The sequence below is a fragment of the Oryctolagus cuniculus genome, chromosome 15, assembly GCF_051225735.1.
Source record: "Oryctolagus cuniculus isolate XC-2025 breed Fujian yellow rabbit chromosome 15, ASM5122573v1, whole genome shotgun sequence".
In the NCBI taxonomy this organism is placed as follows: domain Eukaryota; kingdom Metazoa; phylum Chordata; class Mammalia; order Lagomorpha; family Leporidae; genus Oryctolagus; species Oryctolagus cuniculus.
The window spans coordinates 15948776-15971822 of NC_142881.1; the positions used below are offsets into that span (position 1 = coordinate 15948776).

Below are 23047 nucleotides of genomic sequence, written 5' to 3' on the forward strand. Positions count from 1 at the left end.
TCTGTGTCCACCCTGTGCAGTTTGTTTAGTTTTTCAGATGGAAGCAATCAATTGAATCTGTCACACAAATCATCTCTGACTTTCAGGACTAATCTTCAACCAAAAAGCTAACTGTCCTCTGCAAACATTTTCTTCTGCAGATACACCTTATATGCAGGTGCATACAATGGGCGCAAAGCTTCCTTAAGATTACTTTACTGGGGGCTGGCGCTGTGGCATAGCGGGTAAAGCTGACACCTGCAGTGCTGACATCCCATATGGGCACCCGTTCAAGTCCCGGCTGCTCCACTTCTGATCCAGCTCTCTGCTATGGCCTGGGAAAGCAGTAGAAGATGGCCCAAGTCCTTGGGCCCCTGCACCCACATGGGAAGACCTGGAGGAAGCTCCTGGCTTCATATCGGTGCAGCTCCAGCCATTGCAGCCAATTGGGGAGTGAACCAGCGGATGGGAGACCTCTCTCTCTGCCTCTCCTTCTCTATGTAACTCTTTCAAATAAACAAATAAATCTTTAAAAAATTATCTTACTGATATAATTCACATACCATAAAATTCACTTTACAGATACAATTTGATAGGTTTTAGTATATTCACAGAATTGTGCAACCATGTCTGTTATCTAAATACAAACCATTTTCATCACCCGGTACAAAGCCCTGTACCCAGTACAGTCATCTCTCCCCGGCAGTGACTAATCCACTTATTACTCCCATGCATTCACCTATTCTAGATATTTCATTGAAAAAACAGAATCACAGGGGTGTGCTTGGCGCAGTGGTTAAGATTAAGCTTGGCAGGGCCAGCACTGGGGTACAGTGGGTTACAGCTGCAGCCTGCAGTGCTGGCATCCCACATGGGTGCCAATTCAGGTCCTGGCTGATCCACTTCCAATCCAGCTCCCTGCTGATGTGCCTGGGAAAGCAGTGGAGGATGGTCCAGGTGTTTGGGCCACTGCACCCACGTGGGAGACCTGTAGGAAGCTCCTGGCTCCCAGTTTTGGATCAGTTCAGCTCCAGCCATTGTAGCATTTAGGAAGTAAATCAGTGGATGGAAGATCTGTTTCTATCTCTACCTCTCTCTATAGCTCGTTAAAATAAATAAAATAAATCATTTATAAAAAAAAAAAAGCTTAAGCTTGGAATGCCCACATTCCCTATCCATGTGCTGGGCTGGAGTCCCAGCTGTCCTCCCATGTGCAGCCTCTTACTAATGCATACCCTGGAAGGCAGCAACTCAGTGGAGTCCCTAGGGAGACCTAGACTGACTCCCCAGCTCCTGGCTTCAATCCAGCCCAGCCCTGGCTGTTGTGGGCATTTGGGGAAATGAACCAGAAGTTGGAAGATAACTTTTGTCTCTATCTCTATCTCTGTCTGCATCTGAAATAAATAATAAAACATTTTTAATAGAATGGTACAAAATGTGGCCTTTTGTGTCTGGCTTCTTTCACCTTAGCTAACAGTGTTTTCCAGTTCCCTCCATGCTGTAGCATACAGCAGTATATCATTCATTTTTCATGGCTGAGTAATACTCCATCGCATAAATACACCACGTTCGGCTTATGTATTCACCAGTTAGATGGCTGTATTGTTTCCATCCTGGAGCTATCACCAATCGTGCAGCTATTAACATCAGAAATTATGCTCAGAAATTCCCACCTGGGACACGATGGAGAAGGGAATTGTCCCTCCCCACCGCGCACAGCTGGGGTGCGGGAAACTGCCCCAGCGGGAGACGGAGAGCAGGGCAGAACCCGCAAGGCAGGATTGAGAGCAGGTGGCCTCCTCCTTACCACAGAGGCGTCTGGTGATACATACTTGAAAATCATCCTCTTGACTTGTGCCTTCACTTCCTGTCGTGTGGGAAATGCATCCAAGGGGAATTCCAGATGAGGGGCAGAACCAAACTGCATTGCTCCCACTCGGACCTGCAGCAGGAGACGGGCCCAGCGGCCCAAGACCAGGTCAAGCCAAAGACATTCCCAAGCGGAAAGGAAGGAGGAGAAAGTTCCGGACCCTTCCGCCCTCTCGCGCAACAAGTAACCGTGCCAGGCTTCCTCCGATCGAGCACAGACCCGTGGAAGACTCTGGGAGGCATCGGTCCCGCTGCTGTGTTCTACTCCAACAACCCCAGTCCAATCTTGGCCCATTGCTCCAAGGCAGCTCAGGCAGGTTCCTCAGCCGGGCTGTGACATCGTCAGGGCAAGGGGCTCTGCTCACACCCACCCACTGCCTCCCTGGAGCTCTCGAGGGCAGTCCCATGCAAGAGCTCCATTAGCCTGCGCATCAACTGCTGCAGAATCTAAATATGCAAGGGATATGGCCCGGCAGAAGGCTGGGCTGGCGGAAACGGAAGCAGGCTGTAGGACACCTTGCCTGTGAGCTTCTCTAGGCTGTACATTCTCTGCTCAGTACAGGCCTGCAGCACACACTCACTCACCCTGCCGGGGGAACTGGTGCTACTCACACACTGACCACAGGCGACTGGCTCATCACTCACTATAGCTGCCACCACCGTGACTCACCCTGACCACAGCCCCCACCACCGTGACTCACCCCTGACCATAGCCCCCACCACCATGATTCACCCTGACCACAGCCCCCACCACCGTGACTCACCCCTGACCACAGCCCCCACCACCGTGACTCACCCCGACCACAGCCCCCACCACCGTGACTCACCCCGACCACAGCCCCCACCACCGTGACTCACCCCGACCACAGCCCCCACCACCGTGACTCACCCCGACCACAGCCCCCACCACCGTGACTCACCCCGACCACAGCCCCCACCACCGTGACTCACCCCTGACCACAGCCCCCCACCACCGTGACTCACCCCTGACCACAGCCCCCACCACCGTGACTCACCCCTGACCACAGCCCCCACCACCGTGATTCACCCTGACCACAGCCCCCACCACCGTGACTCACCCCTGACCACAGCCCCCACCACCATGATTCACCCTGACCACAGCCCCCACCACCGTGACTCACCCTGACCACAGCCCCCACCACTGTACTCACCCTGACCACAGCCCCCACCACTGTACTCACCCCGACCACAGCCCCCACCACTGTGACTCACCCCTGACCATAGCCCCCACCACCGTGACTCACCCTGACCACAGCCCCCACCACTATACTCACCCCTGACCACAGCCCCCACCACAGTGACTCACCCTGACCACAGCCCCCACCACTATACTCACCCTGACCACAGCCCCCACCACAGTGACTCACCCCTGACCACAGCCCCCACCACCGTGATTCATCCTGACCACAGCCCCCACCACCGTGACTCACCCGACCACAGCCCCTACCACCGTGACTCACCCTGACCACAGCCCCTACCACTATACTCACCCTGACCACAGCCCCCACCACCGTGACTCACCCCTGACCACAGCCCCCACCACCGTGACTCACCCCTGACCACAGCCCCCACCACCATGATTCATCCTGACCACAGCCCCCACCACCGTGACTCACCCGACCACAGCCCCTACCACCGTGACTCACCCTGACCACAGCCCCCACCACTATACTCACCCTGACCACAGCCCCCACCACCGTGACTCACCCTGACCACAGCGCCCACCACCGTGACTCACCCTGACCACAGCCCCCACCACCGTGACTCACCCTGACCACAGCCCCTACCACCGTGACTCACCCCTGACCACAGCCACAATAACTGACGACTCACCCCTGACCACAGCCACAATAACTGACGACTCACCCCTGACCACAGCCACAATAACTGACGACTCACCTCGACCACGCCGCCATCACGGTGACTCAGCTGTTGAGCGGTCAGCCCCTTTTGGGCTGCTCTTGCCCTGCTGGGGAAAGGCCAGGTTCCCAGACTAGAGTCAGAGTGGGGACATCAGCACCCAAAACTAAGAAGCGATCCTGGAGCTGGTTTTTCTCTATAGCAGGGAGGGACAGCACTGCTGACTCCAAACTGATTTTTTAATGCATCGAGGAGGTCAGAGGAGAAAATCCAATGCCTTATAAAACTGGAGACGGGACGGGAAAATGAGTGAAGTGATTGCATGGGCTCTTAAGCTACTATTGGCTTGAGCAGACACAGCCATAAGCATTGCAGTTTCCTCCGGGGATCCAAGCCCTGCACTGATCCTCGATTCTCCACAATCCCTGGAGAAACCATCTCAGTTACCATCCTCATTGCCAACCCCAGTTCCTGCCAAGCGTTCAGATTTCCGTGGTGACGCTGCCTTGTGCTGCCTGCCCTGAAATCCTGCCCTGCAGTCTCTTAAGAGGCCTGAAGCTGGGGAGACAATGAAAGCGCCGGCCACACCTGCTCCGGAGGGGCTCAGCTCGTGGGCCTCGTCTCCTCCAGGCAGGAAGTTCTCACAACGAGCTGCTGGGCGCGGGAAGTAGGAAGATATTTAAGTCTTGGATAGGCACGTGCAGGAGCTGGATACCAGTAGACAAACTCAAAGAAGTTTCTGGGAAGGAAGTCTTCTGAGATCTCCCCTGAACTTACATGAAGAGAGAATATCCCAAACCAGTGAGGAAAGATGGCCCAGTCAGCAAATGATGTTGGGACAACTGGACAGCCATCTACAAAAAACAAAGGATATGGGGCTGGCGCTGTGGTGTAGAAGGTTAAGCCTCCACCTTCAGGGCTGGCATCCCATATGGGCACCAGTTCAAATCCCAGCTGCTCCACTTCCAATCCAGCTCCCTGCTAATGAGCCTGGGAAAGCAACAGCAGATGGCCCAAGTGCTTGGGCCCTTGTACCCATGTGGGAGACCTGGCAGTTCCTGGCTCCTGGCTTTAGCCTGGTCCAGCCCTGGCTATTTGGGGAATGAACTAGTGGGAAGATCTCTCTCCCTCTCACTTCTCTCTGTATCCCTGCCTTTCAAATAGTCTTCCAAAATAAAAAATGGGGTGGGCACTTGGTGCTAGGATTGAGGCACAGCTCAGGATGCCAGAATCTTGTATCAGAGTGCCTGGGATTAAGTCCCAGGTCCTCTTGACTCCAAGCTTCCTGTTCATGTGCACCATAGGAGGCAGCTGATGGATCAACCACTGGAGTGCCTGCCACCCAAGTAGGAGACCTGGACTGCTCCTGGCTTTAGCCTGGTCCAGCCCAAGCTGTTACAGGCATTTCAGGAGTTAAACCACAAATGAGAGATCTGTCTCTCTGCCTTTCAAATAAAGAAAATAAATTATAAAATTTTTAAAAAATAAACTGAAAAGTGTACCCAAGATTTAAATGTAAAAAAAACCTAATCATGAAAATTCTAAGCCAACTCTTGAGAAATTGTTTTACCTTCAGAGTGGAAAAAGAAAAGTTCAAAAGATTTAAAATCCAAAAGCCATAAAGGAAAGATGGATAAATCTGACCACTTGGTGGTGGGGGGACAACTTCTGCAGGACCAAGCATGCCTTAACACAATCAAAAATGAAGCCAAACTGGACAAAGTATTTACAGCTCATGTTTCCTAGGTATCAATATGCAGAAGACCGAGGATCCAACAGGAATTAGGCAAAGGCCATGAGCAGGATCACAATAGGACTTGCAGATGGATGGAGATACTGGTTCCTGGCTTTGGCCGGATCCTGCCCTGACTGTTGTGGGCATTTGGGGAGTGAACCAGAAGACAGATCTCTTTCTCTCTTTCCCTCTCTGTTGCTCTGCCTTTCAAATAAATAAATAATAAATAAATCTTAAAATGCATAGAGCCACCGAGAATTTATCCTACAGATATACTCCCAGAAACATAAAATGACCTATTTACCAGGTCAGAGTCCATTTGCAATAGCAGTTAATTAGAACATGGTAAATCCTTATGCTGGAAAATTAATTAGCTATAAAAATAGATACTTATATACAGAGATGGAAAGAGTTCTAAGATAACATGAAGAGGCAAAGGCAAGAGATGAATGACACATACAGTAGGGCCCCTTTGCGTGGTGGTGGGGGAGGAGATGACACATTTATCCCACGTATATGTGCATGAAGTGATTCTGGGAGGGTACTGAAGCAAACAGGCAGGGCTTTGGGAAAGGGGGAGAATGCGTGGGTGGGAAGAACACTTTCCACTGTGTATCTCTATTGAGCCATCTGAATGAATTACTAGGTTCCGCACCAACACCAACAACTCCCTAGAGAGGATCAGCTGGGTCTGTGGACTGGGGTTAAACAGGAAGGAAGCAACTTCAAAACCAAACACCAAGGAAACAGCTTAAATCAGTAGTTAAGGCATTTCATTTAATTGGTGGTTTGCGAGCGACATAGTTGCCTTTTATCTTCCCTCTACCCTGGGCTCAGAAGCCAGCCAGCCTGTTTCTCCCCGCACTGTAATCACTCCTGTGTGCCTCGGAGTCAGGAAGCCAAGTCTGCAGCTTGTAAGAGTCCAAAGGAAGACTTCAAACACCTTAAATCCAACTCTGCAGCAGGGCATCCACACAAAGCCTTCATTTACAGCCACGTGACAATTTCTCCCTGAAAACTAAAGGCATCAAGGTGCCATCAAATCCCTTGGACACAACACAAAGCAGATGCAGAAACACAGGTGCAAAAACACGCACTCTGAAGCACCGATTGGCTGAATCCTCTGAAACGGCCCCAGTGCCCACGGTCTAGGCACCTGGGACAGAGGTCACAACATTCGCTTGCTCACCCACATAGCCACCCAATTCCTTTGCTCCCCAAATCTAGCTGTGAGAAAGTTTCTTCCTGAGGTTAAGCCCAGATCTAACCACCTGAATGCCAAGAAGTAATTCTGCCCTCTTAAGGAAACAGCCATTCTGGGGGCTGGCGTTGTGGCAAAGCGGGTTAAGTTGGCATTGCAGGTGTCCCAGGTGAGTACCTGTTCAGTCCCAGCTGCTCCACTTCCAATCCAGCTCCTTGCTAACGTGCCTCGGAAAGCAGTAAGCCATGGCCCAAGTGCATGGGCCCCTGCATGCACATGAGAGACCAGGATGCAGTTCCAGGGTCCTAGTTCAGCCTGACCTAGCCCCAGCCATTGTGGCCATCAGGGGAGTCAACCAGTAGACAGAAGATCTCTTTGCCATTCAGATAAATTCAAAACAAAACAAAACAAAACAACAGAGCAGCAATTCTGTACCCCCTTTCACATGAAAATGTAATCAGGTTCCCTCAAAGGTGGAAGTCTCCACACCTCTCACTGTCCTTGTCCTAAGCAGGGTCTGCTTGGCCAGTCCCTGAAAATCAGCACAGGCACTCAATGCCACAGCCCAGACGTGATCCGCCAATGCTGCGGCTAAACTCCATGACTTCTGAGGGTCTTTCCCCACAGCCCCAGCCGTGAAGTTTCTTGGCATGGTTTTCCTACCCTTCCCTCACCACACACACTGCCACACTGCCGGCTGTCCATTTGCTGTGCTGAAGAACCTTAAAAATCAAACCAAGATGGAGTGACTTAAGCTAACACTATTAAAAACAAGAAGTCACCTTTGCCCCAAATAAAATTAAAGTTTAAAAATTATAGCCCTAAACTTTTTCCCCCAAAGCTAAAATTAGGTGCAGCTATAAAATAAGGGACCCTATGCTTAGCTAGCTGCGACACTTGTGCCTGGCTGTGCTAAGACCTAACCCAGTTTGTATGCCTCCTAATACTCAAATAATGGTGTGGGAAGCGGGACACTGCTCTCCCTCCAGGGGAACGAAGGGAGCAAGATGTCGTCCCCCTCAGGGTGAACAAGATGGCGCTGACAGGGAAAGGAACTGCTAAAGAAGTAAACAACAAAATGGCGATGAGGTGCATGCCTCCCATGTGATCCCGTAGCTGATTGGATAGAAGACGCATGCCTTTCACATGACCAGCTCACGGATTGGACTGCTGTGTGCATGGCCTCCCATGTGATCCCATAGCTGATTGGATAGAAGACGCATGCCCTTCACATAATCAGCTCGCGGACTGGACTGCTGTGTGCATGGACACTATAGTGCTTTTGATTGGTCGCTGCGGGTATATAAACCGTGTGGCTCTGTGCTGGGGGCACTCTCTAGACTCCTGAGTTCAGGAGGCCCGTCTGTGAAGACGCCGAATAAATCCTCTTGCTTTTGCATCAGCTGGTCTGGACTCTGAGTCTTTGGGGTGTGCCTCTCGGCATGTTAGCTTCCTCACTCAGAGGGTCTAACAGTGTGATAGCCTAGTCTCATCACCTTATCCTAGTCCAGAGGCCACCTGCTGGGAGACAAAAGGTCCAATGGAGCCAGTCTTGGGCTGAGAGCCCAAGGCCTCAGTTCTTGTACCCGTAGCCTTCTCCCTAGATTGCTCAGTGACCCTGGGCAGTCACTTTAGCCCCTGTGGGTCCATTTCCTCATCCCCAAGACAGGCACTAACCATTCACACAGCTCTTCTCTGCCAGCTTGCCACCCTCAGGGGGCTCCCAGCCACTCCAGGACACACTACATCAATGCCAAGGACAGCGGTGTCTGATCTTCACACCACTTCCTTCTGTGTAGGACTAGGGAAACTCCACGGGGACAGGAGGGGTCTGTGCGGAGGGGGCAGAGACTTGGCATCACAAGCACAACTGATGGGCAGCTTGGGCCCAGACTGAATGGTATCAGCCACGGTGACTGCAGGTGACCACCCAAGGCTGCTCGAGGCCCGGGACAAGGTGCTTCTGCTCCTCCAAATGACACGCCCTTCCTGAGAACACCTGGCTCTCGTTAAAGCCACGTTTGCTCCTAAACCCTAGGTTTACCAGCCTTCCCCCAGGAATGTCATCTTGGAAAACCACTTCCTGCCTCGGCCTGTAGGTGCCTAGCCTCTAATTCAAGTAACTACTGCTTCCCAGACCGAAGTGCTCTTCTTAATTCTTAATTTGGTTTTTGAGGAGGTTCACAAGGTTGGAAACCTATAGTATGAAAACGTCTCTATCAAAGAGTCTCCCCTTGGACTTGGGCCTTGTCTGCTCAGTTCCCAGCCTCCTTGTCAGTGGGAAGCCACTGACAAATCCCTCTGTTTGCATAAAGAGACGAGCACAAGTAGACTTCTGTCCATGTTCCTTTACATAAAAGCTGCATCTCCTGCATGCCACGTACACCTGCCGCTTTGCACTTCACGTGTTCTGGCGTCTTTGCATGCGAGTTTCCTCACTCAGTGTTCACCTTGGTGTGGGGAGCAACTGGGAGCAACTCGGACTAGACTAAGTTACTGGAATTAAGACTTATTTTATGCATCTGCTCTCCCACAATATGGCGCTGGGAGAGGAGGAAACAGCTTCTACACAGCTGCCTCCAGTTCAACCAATAAACAGCAGGACCTGCTCCTGATTGGAGGAGAGCAGCGTACTCGGCGTGTGGGTAGCAGAGTTGGGACTGGTGGAAGAGGGCTATAAAGGAGGAGAGAGACAACATGCACCAGGAACATCTATCTGAAGGAACACCTGTGCAGCCCCCGAGAGAGCCGGCCAGCGGTGTGCTGCTCCCCCGCGGAAGTGGGGAAAGTGGCAGGGGGAACCGCCCTTCCACGGAGGTGGAAGGGTCGGTAGCCAACCCGGGAAGAACCAGCAGCAAACCTGGGAAGGGCCGAGCAGACAAAAGAACAGCGCAGGGTCTAGTGTCGTTCCTCCACGAAGAGGGGGAGCGACACTTGGGAATACCCGTCATGGACTGACCTCTCACCCGTCAACGGGCACTTGGGCAGCTTGAAATCTTGCACAACTACAAATAATGCTGCAGTTGGTAACTCTGTACAGACGGGTGTATCTGCAGAGTAAGTTCCCAGCAGTGGAGCAGCCAGGTCTAGGGACCCGAGCCTCTGTAATTCTCACAGATGCTGGTAGACTGCTCCCACAGGTCTGTGATGGTTTGCACCCCCACCCCACCGGCAGTGCATGAGAACACCAGTCTCCTGCAGATGTGCCCAGGCAGCGTGCCACCCAGCTCTGAACGTTGGCTGAGCCAGCAGGTGAGACGGTACGGTCAGGTGGAGATCTGCTACCACCTTGAGTGGCACTGGGCACCATCACGTGCCTGAGGGACATCTGCCTTCCCTGCCTGCTTTTCTACGGGGTTGTTTCAACATGTCCCTTTTAGAAACACACACCTCGGCTACTGCACCGCTGGTGTTCAAAACGCGCTCCGAGGGTGCTTCAAGAAGTATGTGAAAAAACCGAAGTCGAAGTTTGCTTTGATGCAAAAAAACTGAAATCCCCGTGTAGCTCTCTCCTAGTACACGTTTTGCACCACCTTTCTGAGGTCCTCTCAGATCTGAAGCCAGGAAGACGCTGGCTGGACACACGGAGGCAGTAGTTCCTCTCACGTGCACTGAGCAGCTGGGAGCTAAGCTCCCTGCTAAGGCTCCAGGCTGCTGCGGGGCTTCCACGTGGGGTCTGCGCAGTGGGCTCACCCTGTCCCCTGCTTCTGCACACACCACTTCTCATCCTGGTGGGAAACCAAACCCATGTGTTCACTCCCAGCCCTACAACGTGGATGAGCAGTGACTCAGGCCAGCCAGACTCTCTTCCCTCTGACTGCTGGGATTGGGCAATGCATTATCATGTGACCCAAGCCTGCCCAATCAGAGCCTTCCCTGGGACTTTTGTTAGCTCTACAACGAAAGAAGCCTACTCTCTCTTTTTCTGGAGTCAGCGGCTTGAAGGACAATGCAAAGCAACTTTGCTTTGTGAGGAAAACCTACGTGGGAAGGAAGGAAAGCAAAACAGAAAAAGAGAAGCGAGGAATGCCTGGCAGCCTTGGCTGGGCCCTGGACCCCACCATGCCTGGAACCAGGATTCACACTCTTGGTCTTCCCAGTCCCACAGGCCAGTGAGTGCTGGCTGCTGCTTAAGACCGACTTTCTGTCACCTGCAACCAAACAAGCCCAAGTACAAAGACCCCCACTCACCCTCTCTGGGCTGATGTCCAGGGCGTCACAGACCGTGATGGCAAAGCGCTTGGACCTCTCAAAGCTTGCCTTCCCGACGCTGTGAGAGCCATCTAACAGAAACAGGATGTCCATTGCAGCCGAGCAGCGCATCACTGGGGAGAGCAGGACAGACTGTGACAACCAGCTTTCCGCCAGTGAGTGGGGAAGTGCCCTTGCTGCGGGCTGGGCTGCTGCTGCTCTCAGCACGACAGGGGAAAGGCAACACCACGGGAGGCTGGGGCCACGGGCGGGGGCGGCCGTCCTCTGCAGTAGGAAGCACACACCCAGTGGTATGATGCTCGCAAACAGGCCCTCACACCAAAGTCTTTCTAATTGTGGAAGAACCGAGTTCCACCACACGAACAGAGATCCGTGGGGATACCCCAGGGAGGGACACTAAGAGCCTTGGCGCCAGCCCTCAAGGGGCCACACTCTAGCCCGGCACCCTGCTATGAGACCACATTACCCAGAAGCCCAAGTAGCAATAGCAACAGCCCAGCATTGCCTGTGCCTTCCCTGTAGGCCAGCAGGTGCTGACAACACAGATGCACAAACTGATTCCATTCTCACAACCACCCTGAGACACATCGCTGTTTCTTTAGTGTCTGAAAGTTTTATTGAGCGATCGCTCACATAGCACACAACTCACCCACTTAAAGTACAGGTTCAGTGATCTTTAATACAGGTTGAGCATCCCTTTTCCAAAATGCTTGGGACCACAAATGTTCTGGATTTCAGATTTTTTCAGAGTCTGGAATATCTGCATAGCCATAAGGAGATATCTTGCAGGTGGCTCTCATGTCTCAACATGAGATTCATTTCTCTTTGACACATGCATAGTCGGAAGGTAATTGTATACAGTAGGTTCAGCCCATGCATTCTGACCCATTACATCAGGTCATGTGTGCAACTGCCTCTGTGCATCCTGTTAGCACTCAAACATTTCCCATCTTGAAGATTTCGGATTTCAGATAGGAGATGCTGAACCGCATAAGCACAGATACAGCCCTTCACTGTAGTTTGTCTTAGAACATTCTCTATCATCTCTGAAGAAATTTGGTATCTTTTAGCACTTAGCCACCAACTGCCCACCACCACACCAAGCAGAGTCACTGCTTCTACTCCCTTTGCAGAGATGAGGAAGGCAGAGCAACAGGAAACTCATTAACTTTCCCAAGGCCAAGGTCCCCGTAAATGGTGAAGCCGGGAACCAAGCCCAGGTGTCTGGCTCCCCCCACACACACAGGGGGTGCTAGGGAGAGGAGTCAGAGAAGCACCACCCAGAAGGCAACCTTGGAGCCGGAAAGGGGAGGGAGGGGAGGACGGGCCGGGGGAAGGTGCTGGAGTGGCTGGGCCACGTGCAGGAGACACTTATTGGGGTGGGAGAAGAAGAAATGAGGCCGGCTACAAGGGCGGCTGGATGGACAGCAGTCAGGTGACAGAAGACTGGGTGGGGCAGGCCAGGAGATACAGCAATGATGACCTGCTCAATTTCCTTTTAGATCAAGGGGAATGACTTCCACCCAGGGCATGACATGAGGGCTGGAACGGGGCAGAGACCCTGGGAGAGACGAGGCCTCTCTTGGGTCCGTCACACAGACGCTGTGTGGACAGGTGCTGGGATTGCCGAGTAAGACCTGGGCTTACGTTTGCTGGCTGCTGAAATCTTCCCGATGGTCTCCCTGCTCACGTGCATTTCCTGAAGAGGGTGGGCGGGGGGCACTAGGAGAGAACACACAAGAGGTGGTCATTCCAAGGCTGACGGGGGAGGAGACCAGAATGAACAGGTAACAGGACCGGAAACAGGTAAGGAGTCCAGTGACATCTGTACCTCAAAAATGACCCTGTGGAAGCACAAAGAAACACCCCAAGTGCCCCATTTCCAGGGGGTATCTCTCTATTTAAACTTGGGTATCTTGTAGAGAAAGATTTAAAAAAAATAGAGGGGCCAGTACTGTGGTACAGTGGGTTAAGTGTACCCAGTTAAGCCACCCATATGGGAGCACTGGTTCAAGTCCCAGCTGCTCCACTTCCCAACTCCCTGCCAATAAGCCTGGGAAGGCAGCAGAGGATGGCCCAAGTACAGAGTTCTTGGCTCCCAGGTTCAGCCTTGCCCAGCCCTGGCTGTTGCAGCCATCGGGAGAGTGAACCAGAGATGGAAGCTCACTCACTCACTCTCGCTCCCAGTTGCTCTTTCAAATAATCTTTTTGTAAAAGTACACACAGAGGAGCTAGAGAGAGAGAGAGACTTTCATCCCAGGTTGGGTATGTATGTCCCCCTCTAGGGGTGGCACCCTCTACTATCTCTGGGTTTATCCTTGGAAGTCCCTGAACCATGCCAGACGCCTCAGGCAATGCATTCTTGCTGCAAGAATTAACCTTGGACATGAACAGCCAGCCACTTGGTAGAAGAACAGATCCAAAGAGAAGCTTGGGGACAACGCTCTAATGGGTAACAAAGTGCTTTTTATTATTTTTTTGACAGGCAGAGTGGACAGTGAGAGAGAGAGAGAGAGAGAGAGAGAAAGGTCCTCCTTTTCCGTTGGTTCACCTCCAATGGCCGCCGCGGCCAGCGCACCGCGCTGATCCAAAGCAGGAGCCAGGTGCTTCTCCTGGTCTCCCATGGGGTGCAGGGCCCAAGCACTTGGGCCATCCTCCACTGCACTCCCTGGCCACAGCAGAGAGCTGGCCTGGAAGAGGGGCAACCGGGACAGAATCCGGTGCCCTGACTGGGACTAGAACCCGGGATGCCGGCGCCGCAGGACGATTAGCCTATTGAGCCGTGGCGCCGGCCTACAAAGTGCTTTAACAATGAGACACCATCTTCAATATGAAAATTAAGTGATTAAATTCTAACTGAAATGTAATTGGGGCAAAGTTAAATTGGGAAAATGTTTTTCCAGTGGTGGCACTGTAAATTATAATCCTCCTCAAAACAAAACTCAGCTGAATTAATTAAGAGTCACAAAAATACCTATACCCTTTGACCCTGTAGTACCAGACCTAGCGATTACAAGAAACTTTAGAGAACATGTGCGTTAAGGCCCTCCTCTTCAATGTTCTTTGTGCTAGAGAAATACTAGAGTTCAAGTATGCAAAGAAAATTACATGTAAATGGCTGGTGCTGCGGCTCACTTGGCTAATCCTCCGCCTGCGGCACCGGCACCCCGGGTTCTAGTCCCAGTTGGGGCGCTGGATTCTGTCCTGGTTGCTCCTCTTCCAGTCCAGCTCTCTGCTGTGGCCCAGGAGTGCAGTGGAGGATGGCCCAAGTGCTTGGGCCCTGCACCTGCATGGGAGACCAGGAGGAAACACCTGGCTCCTGGCTTCAGATCAGTGCAGCGCGCTGGCCGTAGCGGCCATTTGGGGGGTGAACCAACGGAAGGAAGACCTTTCTCTCTAACTCTGCATGTCAAAAAAAAAAAATTACATGTAAGTAAATACTGACATGGTCGTTCAATGTGATTAATGTGTACAGGGCTAAAAAGTTTTCAAATAGGAAGTTTGTGGATAGACTTTTCACTCTTTTATTTTAAAAGTTATTTTAATTAATGTACTTATTTGAAAAGCAGACAGACAGGGATCTCTCATCTATTGGTTCATTTGCTAAATACCCATCACAGCCAGGGCTGGGCCAGGATGAAGCCAGGAGCCTGGAACTCAATCCAGGCCTCCCACATGGGTACCATGGGCCTGAATACTGGAGCCATCACCTGCTGCCCCCTAGGGTGCACATTAACAGGAAGCTGGAATCAGAGCCAAGACCTGAACCCAGGCCCTCTGATACGGGATATGCGCATCCCAAGTGGTGTCTTGGGCACTATGCCCAACGGCCGCCCTGGGAGGGATATTCTGAGGAGCCAGCACCCTCTGCGACTGCACACGGGAGATGACGAGTGGCAGGCACAGCTGACGTCCAGTGATGAGGCACAGGGGAAATGAAGCCAGAGTGGCCAAGGCCCAGGAGCAGATTGGGGCAGGGGCAGACAAAGGTCATGGGCATGAGCGGCTGCTGGAGGAAAGGGGAGGGGGAGAAGGAGAGGGAGCTGGCAGGAAATGGAGGACATGCACAGCACCGGGGAGCCGGCTCATGGGTGCTGCATTCTGGGGGCCAATGCCAAGATCAACCTGATCTCCCAGCACCCCAGGACGGCCCTCCACTCACAAGGTCCCAGTGCAAACAAAAGGAGCTTCTAGTCCCCCTGCATGAACAGCGGCAGAGACTGGGGCAGAGGCAGGACAGCGGTTCACAACAGGGGCTTCCCGCCTCGCTGCACTCCGACGGCACGGAGATCCTGCAAATACGTGTGCCTGTTGCAGCCCACCTCCGGGCACAGGCTGCTCCCGTGGGTCCTTCAGCCCCGTCCCACCCAGAAGCTCCCAGAGGGCACAAACCCTTCCACCCTGTCCTCTGCAAAGCACAGCCCAGCTCTCTGCATGAGACACGCAGCACCGAGGCTTCCTGGGGTGAGTCCACAAACTACTGGCAGAGGGCTCAGGAGCTGAGGAGCCCCCACGAACAGGACGAGACTGTTTCATTGTCAGTGTCTTTCCAGCTGGTCCTCCAGCTGGAGACAGGCAGCCAGGGGAGCTCCGTGACCAGGGGCCACTCACTAACGATGGCCCTTGCTCACTGGGCTGAGCTGTTTCCGCAGGTGTCGGGCTTCAAGGATCCAGTCCTGAAGCTCCAGGACCCTGCAGGGGTGTCCCCGGGACAGGGCCCAGGTACCACATCATTGCTGCTGCTTCATCTCCCCAAGTCAGCAGCCTCCCATAAGCCCTACCGCCCACCTGCTGGAGCTGCAAACCTTAATCCCCGAGGGGCCACAGGTACATGGGTGGGAAGGCAGAGCTGAGGATCAAGCATCAAGGCCAACGTTTTCACTTTAGAGGTGGTGGCAGAGCTAGGGCATCCAGAGAGAGAATCTCCACGTTTGTCTCTCTTGAAAAACCCAGAGCGGCAGGGCCAGCCCGACAGCCTGGGGACCTGGGTATTCATTTCAGCTCTGCTCCCAGTACCTGGGTGACTTCAGACAAATCACAGAGCCTCACTGATCCAACCCAGGGGTGGACAGGTCAAGTGCATGTCATACCCTGGGGGACGGATTAGGGCCACAGAAGGCAAAGTTCCATGAGATGCTGGTGTAGAAACTTGACTGTGGCTGGGCCCCTGCTCCCTCCCCATTAACACACCTCACCATGCCCCTGTCCCTCGGCCACTGCATGACACTGCCCATCTGGCGGGGCTGAGAGATGGGGCAAACAGGTGGGTTCAGGAGCCAGGCTGCACCAGCAAGTCTCTACTTGCAGCTTGTCTGATCATTAAGCTCCGGGGCTCTGGGGGACAGAAAGCTGGTGACAGCAGCCAACTCAGCAAACAGTGGCCTCCCTGCTCCCGAAAACACAGATCAGGAAAGAACTGCAAGAAAGAAACCAGCGAGGCCGGAGTGCAACCCCTTGGTCGCAGAGAAGGGATTCCGAGCTAGGCTGGGCAGCTCAGTGACCCGGTGTTCTTGTTCTTACTCGTGGAACCGCCACTTGCAGACATACAGATGCCTTACTACCGACTCGTATTTCAAAGAGGCCAGAACTCAGGGGGGACAAGGTGGGAAGTAGGAAGCAGTGGGTTTGTGCCACGATTCACTCATGAACCTATTATTAAGCACTGATGGCGTGCCCAGCCCCTGCGCCGGGCACTGAGATTATACAATGGTGAACTCTTGCCATGCAGAGGCTCTTCGCTCAGGGAGCTCACGTAGAGGGGAAAATGTGTAAATTCTTTATTTTTTTTGTCTTTTTCACAGGTAGAGTTATAGACAGTGAGAGAGACAGACAGACAGAAAGGTCTTCCTTCCGGCCGGCGCCGCGGCTTACTAGGCTAATCCTCCACCTTGCGGCGCCAGCCACTGGGTTCTAGTTCCGGTTGGGGCGCCGGATTCTGACCCGGTTGCCCCTCTTCCAGGCCAGCTCTCTGCTGTGGCGGGGGAGTGCAGTGGAGGATGGCCCAAGTGCTTGGGCCCTGCACCCCATGGGAGACCAAAAGAAGCACCTGGCTCCTGCCATCGGATCAGCGTGGTGCGCTGGCCGCAGCAGCCATTGGAGGGTGAACCAACGGCAAAGGAAGACCTTTCTCTCTCTCTCTGTCTACTCTGCCTGTCAAAAAAAAAAAAAAAAAAAAAAAAGAAAGGTCTTCCTTCCGTTGGTTCACCCCCGCCCCCCAAAAGGCCACTACGGCCAGAGTTACACTGATCCGAAGCCAGGAGCCAGGTGCTTCTTCCTGGTATCCCATGCAGGTGCAGGGGCCCAAGCACTTGGGCCATCCTCCACTGCACTCCTGGGCCACAGCAGAGAGCTGGACTGGAAGAGGAGCAGCCGGGACTAGAACCCGGTGCCCATATGGGATGCCAGCGCCACAGGTGGAGGATTAACCAAGTGAGTCACAGTGCTGGCCCCAGGTGTAAATTTTCAACAGTTGGTACCAAAGTGACCTCCCAGCATCTGTTTTAAACTCACATCTGCTCTGCTACATAGAGCAGAAGCAGAGGCCCTGGGAACCTGACCTGAATTGATCTGGGCATCCCAGAGGAACTGTGCTGGGTACTCTAGGATGGGTAGGGGTTTACCAGGAAGCCAGTGCTGGGGCGAGGGAGTGACCCAGGCAGAGGGGCCACAGCCCTTCAGAACTCGGTCGGCAGGAGGGAGCAAGGGTACAGGCAGGACCTGAAGGGGCGTGAGGCTGCCAGACAAAAGATGGAGGGGAGGGGACGGAGGGCCACAGGCTGGGGTCAGACAGGGTCTCGTCAGAGCAACAGAAAGTTCTGGGTGGAGGTGGAGAGGAGTCCAGCCATGAGATAGATGTACGTTTGGAAATGGCTGCTGTGAGGGGGACCAGGTGACCCCAGGAGGCCACTGCAATGGTCCAAGCACAAGAACACGTGGCTTAGATTAGGGAGGTGGCCATGGAGAGGGGTGAGGCAGATGGACCAAGACCTCCAAAAGTTAAAACAATCCAGTGGGATCGGAAGGAAACCAACCCCCAGCGTTTACCACCTCCTTCCCCACAATCTTACCTCTGGCAAACAGGAAAACGCACGCGGCTCCCAGCAGCAGGACACGGGGCATGTTGGTACAGCTACGGGACCAGGAGAGAATTACAACATCAGCGGTTAGCTCTGTGGATGTCCCGGTCGCACTGCCAAACAGCAGGACTAGGATTCAGCCTTTTCCAGACCACAAATAGCTCCGGGGCGGGGGGGGGGGGGGGCTCCTACCCATAACAACTACAGTAGCCTGGAGAAGTCAAGGTTTTCCAAAACACCACGAAGTCTCCACTGCAACAACTTGGAGTTGTAAACAACAACCTAACGCCTTCCCCAGAATTCCACCCCTGCCCCTCCACAGGCTGGGCGGGGTGCTCTGCCCAGAGCCGAGGCCTGGGTCTCACCCTGCCTGGGCCCCATGGAGTCGCAGAACCCTAGGCAGAGTGACTCCCCATCTGGGCTGTCACTTCTTCAGGAGGACTTTGAAACTGACAGCTCGATGATCTGACTTTCAGTGTCCTTGTTTTCTGGAAGCTTCTAGCAAATCTGCCCAGCTAAGAAGCCAGCGTCCAAAGAGAGCCTGCACTTCTTATTTACAATCAGTAATCAGGCTGAAAAAGTTTTTTTTTTTTTTTTAAGGTTTTTAAATAATGCTTCTAGCAAGAGTAAAATTCAGTTTCATGGGGCCCAATTATCAGTATGAGTTTTTTTTTTTTTTTAATTTTATTTATTTGAAAGAAAGGGTTACAGAGAGAGGTAGAGACAGAGAGAGAGGTCTTCCATCCGCTGGTTCACTACCCAGATGGCCACAACGGCCAGAGCTGCGCCGATCTGAAGCCAGGATCTTCTTCCAGGTCTCCCATGCAGGTGCAGAGGCCCAAGGACTTGGCTATCTTCTACTGCTTTCCCAGGCCACAGCAGAAAGCTGGATCAGAAGAAGAGCAGCCGGGACTAGAACCGGCGCCCATATGGGATTCTAGGGCTTCAGGCCAGGGTTTTAACCCACTGTGCCACAGCACTGGCCCCATCAGTATGAGTTTTTGAAAATTATGAAAGAGAGACAGAGAGAGAGATATAGTCATGGGACAGAGATCTCCTACCCCCTGGTTTACTCCCCAAATGCCTGCAACAGCCAGGACACAGCCGGCTGAAATGAGGAGTCAACAGCTTGTTCTGAGTCTCCCAAGTGGTAGGGTCCCAAACACTTGAACCATCCACTGCCACCTCCCAGAATCAGGAGCTGAGCTGGGACTTGACCCCAAGCACTGTGTCCAGGCACACAGGTGTCCCAATCAGTGTTTCAATGATTGCGCAAACACCCACCCCCAGCTGACTAGGTTTGAGAGGATATTAAGGGCAGAAGTGAGGCTTTTAATGAGAAATGACAGCCTGTAACTTGTATTCCATAAGGGCACATACCTGAGATCTACCTCTAGTTTTAGCTGTGACACTCAAGAAATGCACCGTTATCATTTCAGTTACAGACAGGATGCCCAATTCAGAGAGTCTTAGGCTAAGCAGGTGACCATGCAGTCCAAGAACAGAAAAGGGTCATACAGAATGAAACCAACACCTTTTCTCCCAGCATCATTTAGCAGGTAAAAACCTGCAAGTATTATTAAAAGAGGTTTCAAAAATTCTGCTTTGCCCTGGGGGGATCCACTATCTCCAGGATCACCCCATACAGCTGTCCCTAGATATTTTCTGGGGGATTGGTTCCAGGACCCCCGGTCGATGACAAAATCTGAAGATGCTCAATCCCTTATATATAAAATGGCATAGCATTCACATGTAACTTACAGACTTTCCTGGATTTATTTTAAAACTTTTTATTTATTTGACAAGCAGAGGGAGAGAGAGAGACAGAGAATGCTCTCATCCACTAATTCATGGCCCCATTGCGCAAAATGACTGGTCAAGAGCCAGGAACTCCATGGATGCCTGCCATGGGTGTGGCAGGATCTCAGTTACTTGAGATAATTCCTGGTGCCTCCCAAGGATCTGCGCTAGCAGGAAGCTGGAGTCAGGAGCTGGAGCTGGAAAGTGAACCAAGATACTCAGGAGGGAGGTGGGCATATTAACCAGCACCTTAAGAGTTGGACCAAACACCCGCCCCTTCCCATATACCTTACATCTTCTCTAGATTATTGACAATACCTAATACAGTGTAAGCACTATGTAAATAGCTGTTATACTATGCTGCTCAGGGAATAATGACAAGAAATGCATTTTTTTCCCCCGAATACTTTTGAACCAAGGTTGGTTGAATCCACGGATGGGAAACCACAGATACGGAGGCTGACTGCAATCGCTCTGCATCACACTCATGGAGGAAAGCCGTGGGAGATGGGCATCTGGCCCAGCAGTTGGGGTGTCCGCATTCCATACTGCAGTCCCTGGGTTCGGTATCTGCCTCTGCCTCCTGGCTCCAGCTTCCTGCTAACGCAGACCCTGGGAGGCAGCAGGTGAGGGCTTGAGTAATTGGGTTCCTGCCTCCCACATGGGAGACCTGGATTGACTTTCCGGCTCTCAGCTTTGACCTCAGCTTTACTCCACCCATCACAGGCATTTGGGGGAGTGAGCCAGCTGATTGGAGCTCTCTGCCAGTCTGCATTCCCTTCCTCCCTCCCTCCCTCATAAATAAAACGACTTGGCAATAACAAGGTGATGCTATGAGAGTTTTCCTAAATTTTCCATCACATAAGTAAGATGGACACCCATTCAAAGAGCAAACCCAGGGCAGAGCTATGGACAGGGTACCACTATGGGTCTCCAGGAGCTCCCCAGGTTCTAGAGACCGGGGTGGGGGTTCTGAGTCAGCACCTGAGATACCACCAGGGCACAGCCTCCTGTGGGAACTCACTCTGGCCTGACACATCCCCATCTGAAGACCTCCTGACCTCTTAGACAAATGCCACCCTCCTCTATTCCAGACATGGGTAACAAGGCAGGTTCACACAGACTGATCGCAGGCCCAGGGGCCTCACATGCCCTGGTAGGCGGCAGGGCCCCCCCACCAAGCACATGGCAGCAGCTTCCTGCTCCCCTTCCACAGCCCACAGGACGCCCTCTAATGGAACCTGTGCTAAAAGGAGCTCTCCCCCTCACAGACACAGCCCTTGGGGACACGGGAGCCATTTGGAACTAAGCAATGGGCTGAACAAGTGACAGAGCAAGTGGCCATGCTCAGGCTGGGAAGCAGCTGTCTCCAGGCTTCACGGGGAACTAGGAAGCCACAGCAGGGCAAGACTGCCTCCAGGGGACTGTGCTCACCCCCACCCTCCCGGGAACAGGCAATGAGAGGGTCTCAGGACCACAGGAAAGCAAAGAGGAGACCAGGAGCGGACGGAAGACGTCGCTGAGGCTCAGAGGGAAGGGAGCAAGGGTGGTCCTGCATGGTGCTAATTCCAAACACTTTAACCACAGAGCCACCCCTCAGAAGCCTGCCCCCTCACACTGACATGTGCCCACTGTAAATGCGGTGGTGAAAGAGCACCCACAATAATCTAAGAACCCCATGTTCTCGGCCTGATGCCCTCTGACCCTCTGACAGGAGCCTGGGTTCGCTGATGACAAAATGATGCTGCTAGGGTGAGATCTGGTTTTAAAAATCCCACCATGGCACAGCAGACAAACCACTGCCAAGGATGCGGGCAGCCCATATGATTGCTGGTTCGAGACCTGGCTGCTCCACTTCCAGTCCAACTCCCTGCTAATGTGCCTGGGAAGGCAGAGGATGGCCCAAATGCTTGAGCCCCTGCTGTCCACACAGGAGACCTGGATGGCTTTCATCTGATCCAGCTTTGACCATTGTAGCCATTTGGGGAGTCAAACAGAGGATGGAAGGTCTCTCTCTCCCCCCATCTCTAACTCCACCTTTCAAGTAAAACAGACCTTACTCCACTGTGTACTCAGCCCCCTGGATTTCAAAACGCTTTGGAAAAAAACCAACTCAATGTCCCACCCAGCTCGGTCTTTGCACAGGGATTTCCTGCTCCAAGAGACTACAAGGTCCAAGCCCCCACCTACCTAAGAGGGCAGCAGGCATCCAGTAGGGCAACAGCGAGGCAGTCACAGCTCCCCACATGTGACCGGGTGGCAGGAAAGAACATGGACCTGCTGAGGGACTCCTGCGCCTCCCCCGAGCTGTCAGCCCTGGAGCCTGCCGGCTAAACAGACTTGAGACTTTCTTCTCTCCCAAGGACAAGTTTCCTTGCCTCTTAGTCACACACATGTGCAGGACAAGCTCCCACCTGCCACCTGGCAGCCAGGCAGGGGCGAGGCCGTGGGACGAGGGGCAGAGCGGGGCAGAGGAACGGGCTGCTCAGGGCCGTGGAGTCCCCGGGTCCAGGGCAGTTTTCTGGGGTCACGGCTCCCAACCTTGGACACATGCAGGAGACTGAGGCTCGTCACTCACACGACGAGGCTCTGGCAGCCACCTCCCCAGGCTGCTGCGGGGGTAGAGCGGGCGGACAGAAGCCTCCTGCCCCACAGCCAGGCATCCAGCACACTCAGCTCCTCCCGCCCAGCTCATCGCACTTTGTTATATGCCTCTGCTTGCCCAGGTGGGTGTTTTTCCAGAATCTAAGTTTCTGCTCATTAAAACAAAATATATGCCGGCAACCTGCAAATGGAGGCAAACATCAAATACCTTCTTTACCAGTGCTGGGATCAGATGGTCCAGTGTGGCAACCTCAACCACAGCGTACTCTTTTGTCCCCCAACACACCCCTATTGTCACACAGCTCACAGTGGCAAATGCCTACCAGGAGGGGCCGTGTCTAACAGAGCTTCAGGGACCTGCTTGTACCTGGGACATCCTAGGTGAGGCACAGGCTTGCCCAACAAAGCACTGTAAAGCCGACAGCCAATGGGCTACAGGGGGCCTTGCAGGTGCACCTTCCGGCTCGCTGCATTATCTGCGTTCTTCTTCACAGCAGGAGAAAAGAAACAGGAGCAGGCGCTCAGCCTAGCAGTTAGGATGCCTGTGTCTCACAGGGCAGTGCCGGGCTCCACTCCTGACTCCAGCTCCCTGGTGATGCAGACCCTGAGAGGCAGCGGTGTTAGTTCAAGTGGGAGACCTGGACTGAGTTCCCAGCACTCAGCTCTGGCCCTGGCCTGGCCCCGCCTGGC

The 23047-nt window shown here is 53.2% G+C and overlaps 1 protein-coding gene across 3 annotated transcripts in view; it reads right to left on the reverse strand.

Moving 5' to 3' along the window:
* The window catches only part of VWA2 (von Willebrand factor A domain containing 2), a 54177-nt gene that overhangs the window by 25812 nt on the left and 5318 nt on the right, over window positions 1–23047 (reverse strand). For 2 of the 3 annotated variants that reach the window (XM_008270543.5, XM_051823659.3), the window contains exons 2-5: window positions 17945–18006; window positions 12525–12599; window positions 10857–10990; window positions 1812–1921 (exon numbers count right to left, since the gene is read on the reverse strand). In XM_008270543.5, coding sequence (XP_008268765.4) covers window positions 1812–1921; window positions 10857–10990; window positions 12525–12599; window positions 17945–17996 — 371 coding nt within the window. In that variant the 5' untranslated portion in view covers window positions 17997–18006. Of the gene's footprint in view, window positions 1–1811; window positions 1922–3768; window positions 4148–10856; window positions 10991–12524; window positions 12600–17944; window positions 18007–23047 lie in introns of those variants that run through there. The other variant, XM_051823661.3, reaches the window with a different exon arrangement.